Below are 11,813 nucleotides of genomic sequence, written 5' to 3' on the forward strand. Positions count from 1 at the left end.
GATGGTGAGACGGAATGTTGAGGCTGAGGCTGGCTCCCACTTCAGTGGGGAGCACTGAGTTCTGTTCTCCTTCCATAGGTAAGCTGTGCCAGTGGACTGATGCCTGCCTGTCTCATCCCTGTGCAAATGGAAGTACCTATACCACTGTGGCCAACCAGTTCTCCTGCAAATGCCTCACAGGCTTCACAGGACAGAAGTGTGAGACTTATGTCAATGAGGACATTCCAGGACAGTGCCAGCATGGTGGCACCTGCCTCAACCTACCAGGTTCCTATCAGTGCCAGTGCCCCGGTCTACAGGCCAGCACTGTAACAGCCCCTACATGCCCTGTGCACCCTCCCCCTGTGTCAGTGGTGGCACCTGCCGGCAGACTGGTGACTTCACGTTTGAATGCAACTGCCTTCCAGGTAAGGAGAACCCTAGTGTCTTGGGGTTGGGAAACACCTTCAGTGCAGAAGGAAGGTGGTGGAGGGGCCTAGTTGCTCCTTTAGGAAATATCCTTCTGAGCAGGAAGAAGGGGAAATAAGGATTTTGTGTGGGGTGGGTTGCTGGTGAGGGAAGAGTTTTATGAGCTAATAGGGTCCATAAACTGAGTAGGGGGTAATTTAACATGTCAGAGTTTATGATGATGAGTGGCTAGGAAATTGTTTATTGTCCTTTTTGGAGGAACAGCAAGAAATAAGAGAAACAGCTCTGAGAAAGAGACAGATAGGCCTATGGAATGGAAGGGAACACAATGAGAATTAGCTGTTGAAAAATATGTGTGATTAGTAAAGTGCTTTAAACTGAATTGACAGTAATAGTAGGTGATCAACTTTCCTATATGCTTTCACCTCTGAAGGAATAATAAATTATTTTCCTACCTACCTAAATGCACCCTCGTACTCTTTTGTAACGTTCCCTGGGCTCCTGGCCCTCTCCATGTACCCTCTCTGACTTTGAGTAACCTTGCTCTGACTTGAAGCTAGAGAATTTTGGAACTGGGGTAATGCTGTGTTACTCAATGGGTACTTCTTGATGCATGCTGATAGATAAGGTATGTCACATCCAGACATAACTACAAGATAGAAGTCAAGAAAAGAGCAATACATGGGAGCTTGGGGCCCAGGATTCTGTAGAGATGGAGAAAGGAGCAAGCCCAGCCAATTCGCTAACCCCTTGTAAAAATGATGAGGAGGTTGAAAACCGAGAATTTTGATTGGGAACAGAACACAAGCAGCTGGAGCAGATGAATTACTAAGCCACAAAGATTCCATTTTTTTTTTTAAGATTTTATTTATTTATTTGACAGAGACAGAGACAGCCAGCGAGAGAGGGAACACAAGCAGGGGGAGTGGGAGAGGAAGAAGCAGGCTCACAGCAGAGGAGCCTGATGTGGGGCTCGATCCCAGCACGCCGGGATCACGCCCTGAGCCGAAGGCAGATGCTCAACCGCTCAACCTCTGTGCCACCCAGGCGCCCCCAAAGATTTCGTTTTTATACAAATATCCTTAGTTCAAAAACAAAAGAAGGAAAACTGTAGGGGGGAATAAAGTGCTAAGTAAGCAGAAGTGCCTCAGAAAGCAGTTGTTCTAGCTGCTCTTTCAGAAAATGAGAATCTTAGATTCTGGTGTCGTGGATGTGTTTCACATATAATGGGACTGCGTGTTTTATCTTTTGGGGGTTAAAGGTCGTATGTTGGTTCTTGGTATAAAACCCAATGGTAATTAATTCATTTCATTCAGTAAAAATTTATCGACTGCCACTTGTTTTCTGGGCACTGTGCTATGTGCTTGGAAAAGAGTGATACAGGATGCTGCCACATAATAAAAACTTCATCCCATTTAACTGTAAGCCGCAAGAACAAGCTCTTAATTGTATTGCTTTGCGTTCTCTTTCAATGAAGACTAGGTAAGCTATCATTGTAGACACTATGAATTTTATTGACTGAGTATTATTGTCATCCACATTATCTTGTAGAAGAAATAACTAAAAGATATCTTTCTTCACTCCCATATTTGTTGGCCATATGCTAAGGGTTAAAGATGGAGACAAATGTAAACAATTTAATTTTACATGTATTATAATGATCTTAATAGTCTAAGTGGCTAATAATTGAGATTAGCATGATTTATTATCGAAAGCTAAATGTGTTTTTTCATTTCAAGAAAATTATTTTTAATAGTTGCCCAGAACAAGAGGTTGATTTGGCAGAGAAATACTGACGGGAAGTCAGAGAAGTCAATAAAGGAAGTTTTTAGCTAAGAGAGAGTGATTGTTCACTCCCATAGTCTCTGCATTGTTATCCATTAGCCACGATAAGAACCTTAGGGAATTCTGAGAGTGTGTCCAGGAAAGGATCTGTCAAACCAGAATAGTATCTCCTCCTTGAGAGAGGAAATAACCAGGGATTCCACAGCTGAGAGGCTGCCAGGGCTCGTGGGATGAAGTAAGGAGATCTTGGCTGTCTTTTACGCTCTGCTTGTACTTTAAAGCAAGACATTTGTTTACTCACTAATGAAGTGGGCCTGTGTGTGTGTGTGTGTGTGTGTGTGTGTGTGTGTGTGTCTGTGTTGGGGTTCGGGATGGGGATGTGGGGCGGGGGAGAAGATTTGGCAAAGAGAAAACTAACACTTATCCAATGCCTTTTATGAGTTAGGCACTGTGCCAGGTACTTCTGCCTCCATTAGCTCATTATACAAAAACCTTGGGAAAGGTATGATTTTTCTAGTTTCCCAGGTGAAATAGCTCAAGTTTGGAAATGTTAAGTGATTTACCCATAGTTCAAGTTTGGAGATGTTAAGTTTTACCCAAAGTGCACAGCTAACATGTGGTTAGGCTGAGGCCTGAAAACCAGAGCGTTATTTCTAAAGCCTCATCGTCTTACTGCATCAGTAATGCACTGCTTGTCTATCCCTGAAGGTACTTTGAAAATGTGTGACACTTTTTGTTAAATGCTTTGACATGTTTGGATTAAAAAAAAAAGTAGGAGATACTTCTAATTATGATCAAATACTCTTTGTTACCTATCAGCCTATGTATGGCACCATGCAGACATTTAAGATACTTAAGTAGACTAGTTCTTGCCTTTTGGGGTCGCATGATCTAAAACAGATGACATCAGCTTAGACAATGTATACAAAGAAATTTAAAGAGAATTCAAAACAATAGACGATGCAGTATGTATTTACACAGTTTGTAAGATTTTATGCTCATTGTTTTTATGTCCCAGGTGGAGTTTGGAAAGTATTAACTTATTTCCATATAGGAAATAGTGCCTGAGAATTATTTTTTCTGAGAAAGTCCTTTTCATAATGCAATACCATTCTCCTTGCCCCTCCTTCCATTGTGCTGCACACTATTCAAGAGACTAAAATGTTACTTAAAGTAATAATCACTATCTCCATGTAAATAACACCCTTATTTGAAGAGAATCATTGTTTCAGTTCTAAAAATGGAGAAACCAAGTCAGCAGGAGGGACAAAGGCTTGTTATGGTATTGAGCAACTTCCATGTGTGCTTCCTGCCACATTTCAAGTCGTTGCACTTTTAATTGAGGCCTACCCTCATCACCCTATTTCAAATAGTAACCATCTCCCTCCCCCCTTAATTATTGGCCCTGGTCTACTTTTTCTTTTCTTTTTCTGTAACACTTATCATCTGCTTAGTATATAATTTGCACTATATAATATACTTCATTATGTCTATTGTTTATTGTCTGTCTTTTCCAAATTCTGCCGCCTTCGGCTTCACAGGCCAGCACTGTAACAGCCCCTACGTGCCCTGTGCACCCTCCCCCTGTGTCAATGGTGGCACCTGCCGGCAGACTGGTGACTTCACGTTTGAATGCAACTGCCTTCCAGGTAAGGACAGCCCCTAGTGTCTTGGGGTTGGGGGAAAACACCTTCAGTGCAGAAGAAAGGTGGTGGGAGTGGCTCAGTTGCTCCTTTAGGAAATATCCTTCTGAGCAGGAAGAAGGGGAAGTAAGGATTTTGTGTGGGGTGGGTTGCTGGTGAGGGAAGAGTTTTATGAGCTAATAGGGTCCATAAACTGAGTAGGGGGTAATTTAACATGTCAGAGTTTATGATGATGAGTGGCTAGGAAATTGTTTATTGTTCTTTTTGGAGGAACAGCAAGAAATAAGAGAAACAGCTCTGAGAAAGAGACAGATAGGCCTATGGAATGGAAGGGAACACAATGAGAATTAGCCGTTGAAAAATATGTGTGATTAGTAAAGTGCTGTAAACTGAATTGACAATAATAGTAGGTGATCAAATTTCCTATATGCTTTCACCTCTGAAGGTATAATAGATTATTTTCCTACCTACCTAAATGCACCCTCGTACTCTTTTGTAACGTTCCCTGGGCTCCTGGCCCTCTCCATGTACCCTCTCTGACTTTGAGTAACCTTGCTCTGACTTGAAGCTAGAGAATTTTGGAACTGGGGTAATGCTGTGTTACTCAATGGGTACTTCTTGATGCATGCTGATAGATAAGGTATGTCACATCCAGACATAACTACAAGATAGAAGCCAAGAAAAGAACAATTCATGGGAGCTTGGGGCCCAGGATTCTGTAGAGATGGAGAAAGGAACAAGCCCAGCCAATTTTCTAACCCCTTGTAAAAATGACGAGGAGGTTGAAAACCGAGAATTTTGATTGGGAACAGAACACAAGCAGCTGGAGCAGATGAATTACTAAGCCACAAAGATTCCATTTTTTTTTTTAAGATTTTATTTATTTATTTGACAGAGACAGAGACAGCCAGCGAGAGAGGGAACACAAGCAGGGGGAGTGGGAGAGGAAGAAGCAGGCTCACAGCAGAGGAGCCTGATGTGGGGCTCGATCCCAGCACGCCGGGATCACGCCCTGAGCCGAAGGCAGACGCTCAACCGCTCAACCGCTGTGCCACCCACGCGCCCCCAAAGATTCCGTTTTTATACAAATATCCTTAGTTCAAAAACAAAAGAAGGAAAACTGTAGGGGGGAATAAAGTGCTAAGTAAGCAGAAGTGCCTCAGAAAGAAGTTGTTCTAGCTGCTCTTTCAGAAAATGAGAATCTTAGATTCTGGTGTCGTGGATGTGTTTCACATATAATGGGATTGCGTGTTTTATCTTTTGGGGATTAAAGGTCGTATGTTGGTTCTTGGTATAAAACCAAATGGTAATTAATTCATTTCATTCACTAAAAATTATTGACGCCACTTGTTTTCTGGGCACTGTGCTATGTGCTTGGAAAAGAGTGATACAGGATGCTGCCACATAATAAAAAACTTCATCCCATTTAACTGTAAGCCGCAAGAACAAGCTCTTAATTGTATTGCTTTCGGTTTCTCTTTCAATGAAGAATAGGTAATGCTATCATTGTAGACACTAAGTAAATTTTATTGACTGAGTATTATTGTCATCCACATTATCTTGTAGAAGAAATAACTAAAAGATATCTTTCTTCACTCCCATATCTGTTGGCCATATTTTAAGGGTTAAAGAAGGAGACAAATGTAAACAATTTAATTTTACACATATTCTAATAATCTAATAGTCTAAGTGGCGAATAATTGAGATTAGCATGATTTATTATTGAAAGCTAAATGTGTTTTTTCATTTCAAGAAAATTATTTTTAATAGTTGCCCAGAACAAGAGGTTGATTTGGCAGAGAAATACGGTCGGGAAGTCAGAGAAGTCAATAAAGGAAGTTTTTAGCTAAGAGAGAGTGATTGTTCACTCCCATAGTCTCTGCATTGTTATCCATTAGCCACGATAAGAACCTTAGGGAATTCTGAGAGTGTGTCCAGGAAAGGATCTGTCAAACCAGAATAGTATCTCCTCCTTGAGAGAGGAAATAACCAGGGATTCCACAGCTGAGAGGCTGCCAGGGCTCGTGGGATGAAGTAAGGAGATCTTGGCTGTCTTTTACGCTCTGCTTGTACTTTAAAGCAAGACATTTGTTTACTCACTAATGAAGTGGGCCTGTGTGTGTGTGTGTGTGGTTGTGTGTGTGTGTGTGTGTGTGTGTCTGTGTTGGGGTTCGGGATGGGGATGTGGGGCGGGGGAGAAGATTTGGCAAAGAGAAAACTAACATTTATCCAATGCCTTTTATGAGTTAGGCACTGTGCCAGGTACTTCTGCCTCCATTAGCTCAATTATACAAAAACCTTGGGGAAAGGTAATATTTTTCTAGTTTTCCCAGGTGAAACAGCTCAAGTTTGGAGATGTTAAGTGATTTACCCATAGTTCAAGTTTGGAGATGTTAAGTTTTACCCAAAGTTGCACAGCTAACATGTGGTTAGGCTGAGGCCTGAAAACCAGAGACGTTATTTCTAAAGCCTCTACATCTTACCGCATCGTACTGCACTGCTTGTCTATCCCTGAAGGTACTTTGAAAATGTGTGACACTTTTTGTTAAATGCTTTGACATGTTTGGATTAAAAAAAAAAAGTAGGAGATACTCAAATACTCTGTTACATATCAGCCTATGTATGGCACCATGCAGATATTTAAGATACTTAAGTAGACTAGTTCTTGCCTTTTGGGGTCGCATGATCTAAAACAGATGACATCAGCTTAGACAATGTATACAAAGAAATTTAAAGAGAATTCAAAACAATAGACGATGCAGTATGTATTTACACAGTTTGTAAGATTTTATGCTCATTGTTTTTATGTCCCAGGTGGAGTTTGGAAAGTATTAACTTTATTTCCATATAGGGAAATAGTGCCTGGAGATTATTTTTTCTGAGAAAGTCCTTTTCATAATGCAATACCATTCTCCTTGCCCCTCCTTCCATTGTGCTGCACACTATTCAAGAGACTAAAATGTTACTTAAAGTAATAATCACTATCTCCATGTAAATAACACCCTTATTTGAAGAGAATCATTGTTTCAGTTCTAAAAATGGAGAAACCAAGTCAGCAGGAGGGACAAAGGCTTGTTATGGTATTGAGCAACTCCCGTGTGTGCTTCCTGCCACATTTCAAGTCGTTGCACTTTTAATTGAGGCCTACCCTCATCACCCTATTTCAAATAGTAACCATCTCCCTCCCCCCTTCATTATTGGCCCTGGTCTACTTTTTCTTTTCTTTTTCTGTAACACTTATCATCTGCTTAGTATATAATTTGCACTATATAATATACTTCATTATGTCTATTGTTTATTGTCTGTCTTTTCCAAATTCTGCCGCCCCTTCCCCTCTTCAGAGTGAAAGCTAGAATCTTTGTTTTTGTTTAGTGATGTATCCCAAGCACCCCAAAACAGTGCCAAGTTCAAAAGAGGCACACAAATATTTATCAACCAAGTGAGTTTAGTGTAATATCATAGTATTGAGAATGTAATTTTGGTCTTCTCCTTTTCTTCCTGGTACCATACTTCCTAGACTTAGTGTGGCTTCTCCTTTAGTTCTTGTGTACTCTGGTACTGGATAAGAATTTCAGAGTCCTTTTCAACTCTGAAAGTCAGTGAACCACACATAAGTTAGTGACTATTCAAATGGTCACGTTATACTTGTTTTCCTGCAAAGGACACTATAGTTACTGTCAGTTGATTTTTAAATTTTTATTTTTGAAGTATAGTTGACATACAATGTTATATTAGTTTCAGGTGTACAACATAGTGTTTCGACAATTTTATACATTATGCAGTGCTCACCACAGTAAGTGTAGTCACTGTCTCCATACAACACTATTACGATATTACAGACTATATTCCCTCTGCTGTTCTTTTCACCTCCGTGATGTATTTATTTTATTACTGGAAGTTTGTCCCTCTTTATCCCTTTTACTTCTTTTGCCCATCCTCCCACCCCTACCTCCTTTCTGGCAACTACTGGTTTGTTCTCTATATTTAAGAGTCTGTTTTGTTTTTTAGATTCCACATATAAGTGAAATGATATGGTATTTGTCTTTCTCTGTCTGACTTATTTCTTTTACCCTCTAGGTCCATCCATGTTGTCACAAATGGCAAGATTTCTTTTTTTTATGGTTGAGTAATATGAGTGTAGTATTTGAGTATTATCTCTGCAACCTGCCAATGGAAGTAATATTAAGTAATCTTGTCTGGAGTATGGGCCATCTTTGTGCTAACTCTCTCATCATGAATCATCTGAAACTGATCGGTAGGAAGAAAGGGATAAAGAAAGGGGGGATAATCAGAAGGGGGAATGAAGCATGAGAGACTATGGACTCTGAGAAACAAACTGAGGGCTTCAGAGGGGAGGGTGGTGGGGGAATGGGATAGGCTGGGGATGGGTAGTAAGAAGGGCACGTATTGCATGGTGCACTGGGTGTTATACGCAACTAATGAATCATCAAACTTTACATCAGAAACCAGGGATGTGCTATATGGTGACTAACATAAGAAAAAAACATTAAAATAAAAAAAATGTGGTGAGCACTGAGTAATGCATGGGATTGTTGAACCAATGTTTTACACCTGAAACTAATATAACATTGTATGTTAATCATACTTCAATTTTTAGAAAGTAGGCGAAAATGTGGTAAATCTACAATGGAATATTATTCAGCATGAAAGGAGTGAAGCACTGATACCTCCTATAACATGAACGAACTTTGAAAACATTAGGTGAAAGAAGCCAATCACAAATGATCACATATGTTTCCATTTATATGAAATGTCCAGAACAGGCAAATCTATAGAGACAGAAAGTAGATTAGTAGTTCCCTGGTGCTGGGGGAGAATTAGGGACCAAGGTAATGTAACTACTGATGGTACAGGGTTTTTTCTGGAGTGATAAAAATGTTCTAAAATTGATTGTGGTAATGGTTACACATATCTGTGAATACACTGAAAACCCCTGAATTGTACACTTCCAAGAGCAAATTATATGGTATGCAAATTGTATCTCAATAAACCTATTACATTAGGGGGGAATACACTTAAAACAATGCCTGATGCATAATAAGTGATCTATACATATTAGCTAATACTATTACATATGAGTAGAATCCAAACAGCCCTTAGAAATTATCTACTCTAATCCCTTCATGTTAAAGATGAAGAAGTTGAGGGCCATATGGCTGACTTATCAAGTTTATATGGCTAGTAGGTAGGAGTCAGTACTGAACCAGTTTTAATCACTATGCTGTCTGGGACCCCAGAGTTCCCTAGCAAAAATCTGCAAAACTAACCTAAGGATAAAATCTCCCATGTCTGAGAAAACTCAGGCCAAATCAGTTCTCCTCCAGAGTTAAGACAGGAGTTATGCTTTAAAAATAGAGATCCAGACCTCTTTTTGGAAATAGCTAGTAAATTCTTGTAAGAAAGTCCGCCCAAGGAGGGGAGGTGGTGGTAAGGGTTATATGAATAAGTTACAGTGCAGTCACTTCTTAAAAATGTATTTTAAGGTTCTAGGGGAAAGGGAAACAGACAAGTCTCCAGACCTGTGGGTGGGATGGGTATAGCAGGCTTACAAAGAGGCTCACATGATCATACTAAAAGGTCTACTGCTTAAAGCCAATTCACATCCTTAAAAGGCCAAAAGGAGAGAAATTAAACTTAGAAGGAACATTTTAAGACCGTGCTGTTATAAAACCATGGCCCACGTAACTAATAAATGATGACCGTGAGGATGGGGAGCAGAAAAGAATCTTTTGAACTTGTCATCCCACACAGAGAACAGCATCTCTCAAGAAAGCATCCACATCTTTCCATTTTCATACACCGGGATGTGTGAGGATGGAAAGCCTTATGGAGAGACACAAAGAAGAGAGCAGACAGAGGAAGATAAGATGACACAACTAGGATTCTCTTAAAGCTTTTTTTTTTTAAGATTTATTTATTTATTGATTTGACAGAGATAGAGACAGCCAGCAAGAGAGGGAACACAGCAGGCAGAGTGGGAGAGGAAGAAGCAGGCTCCCAGGGGAGGAGCCTGATGTGGGGCTTGATCCCAGAACGCCGGGATCACGCCCTGAGCCAAAGGCAGACACCTAACGACTGCACCACCCAGGCGCCCCACAACTAGGATTCTCTAGGCTAAAAGTCCTCCGGAAGAGCTTTAGTCCACAGCGATGAAAGAGAGGGAAAAAACAGGAATGTCTGAAACTGGACAAAGGCAAAAAAAGCTACAAGTCTACTTTCTCCTCCAAGCCCCCAAGAAGAAATCTGTCACAAAAGCAAACCGCTCCCATATCTGTCCAGTTGGTTTTCTTGGCCAACATCTTCCATTCTCCAAATGGGCCCAGATGAGCTTGCTGACCTCATGACTGGCCCATGTATCCCTGGGCCCTACCACCCACCTAGGCTGCTGCTCCTACATGCCTCTCTTGATATCTCCCTAATGATCTCCACTCTTCTGAATTCATCACCGAAAAAGTAAAAGAAATAAATAAGGTGAATCAAAAGAAAGAAATTCGGTATATATATTTAAATTATGGAATACAATAATTCTCTTTCTATCACATTCAATTCATTCATTTGTCAGATATTCACTGGGTCTAAATTTTGTGCCACACACTAAGTTGGTACTGGGAGGAAGAGTTAAAATGAGAGCGTCTACTGGGAAAGATGAACAAATAAACAATCAGTTTGATACGTGCTGTGCTAGAGGTATACAAGTTACCAAAAGACCTTGGGGAAAGTCTCAATCCCCATGGGGATTGAACATAGAAGGCATTTCAGTGAAAGAGGTGCCTTTGACACATCATAAAGAATAAGCTCTAGGGGCACGTGGGTGGCTCAGTCAGGTGAGCATCCAACTGTTGATTTTGGCTCAGGTCATGATCTCAGGGTCGTGGCATGGAGCCCCGTATCAGGCTCTGTGCTCCGGGTGGAGTCAGCTGAGATTCTCTCTCTTTCTCTCTCTCCTTTGCCCCTCCCCCACTCACACTTTCTAAATAAATAAATAAATAAAATCTTTTTTAAAAAAAGAATAATTTCTATATAAAAAGGCAAGGTGGGCAGGGGAAGGTGACAGAAAGCTAAGGAGATAGCATGGTCCAAACTACTGAGCATAGGAGAATTGGAAAGACTTCCAGGAACATCAACTAAAACTGGCACTAAAATAATGCACCCTGGAAAGTGGTATGATCATTTCTGCCGCAGCTCCAGAGAAATCTGCCAAAGTATGACTAGGATAATACCCAAGAGAAAGTTACATGCCCCTGCATATGAGAATACAAAAGGGAATTATTTCTAACAGTTTTTAAGCTCAGACACAAAAGCCACAAAATGGGCTTAAGCTTTATTTTAATGATATGGGGGTATCACGTATAATCAGCCTGTAAAGTACAGAGGTAGTTCACGAAGAATAAGCCTCCATTGTTTGGAGAGGACAGATCAGACAGCTTCTTAGGAAATTTTTTAAAAATCATAAAGGAATAGACAGGTATAGCAGAGAAAGAAAAGTAAAGTACATTGAGGACTGGCCAACCCAAATGCGAACTCACAAGGCACAGCCAACAGATCCAAACAATCTACTGTTCTCTGACCATCTGTGCTACTTTTTAAAATACTCACAAACACAAAAACAGCCTAATTCATTCTCTCCCCACTATTTGGCCCTAACCCAAAAATACTGGGAATCGATGATCCAATAATTTATTTTCTATGTTGCTCTTACATTAAAATTATTCGGGCTGAGTGTCCCTCTTCAGGGCTTCTGCTAAAGACTTATTTGGTAGCCCACAAAGGATCTGGATTATTAACAGCTGACATCCAAGGAGAAAATGAAATATGGTTCCTTGGTTTGATTCGATGATTCCCTCTTGAATATATTCTTTTTTCTTCCCTCTGTGGAGAAACACTTCTTTCTCTGTTACACAAGATGAGTCACTTTTGCAGTTTTAATTCCCTCTCCGTGAGTCTTACAGTAATACT

General features: G+C 40.4%; 1 protein-coding gene across 1 annotated transcript in view; it reads left to right on the top strand.

Annotated features, from left to right (window-relative positions):
• NOTCH2 (notch receptor 2) overlaps positions 1-11,813 on the top strand; it is a gene marked incomplete in the record, with an annotated part of 185,024 nt that overhangs the window by 82,513 nt on the left and 90,698 nt on the right. Inside the window, 1 exon segment of the mRNA XM_040626847.1 lies at positions 3,751-3,842. Within this exon segment, the coding sequence (XP_040482781.1) occupies positions 3,751-3,842 (92 nt within the window).

Source organism: Ursus maritimus, unplaced genomic scaffold (genome assembly GCF_017311325.1).
Source record: "Ursus maritimus isolate PB19 unplaced genomic scaffold, ASM1731132v1 scaffold_12, whole genome shotgun sequence".
NCBI classification, from domain to species: Eukaryota; Metazoa; Chordata; class Mammalia; order Carnivora; family Ursidae; genus Ursus; species Ursus maritimus.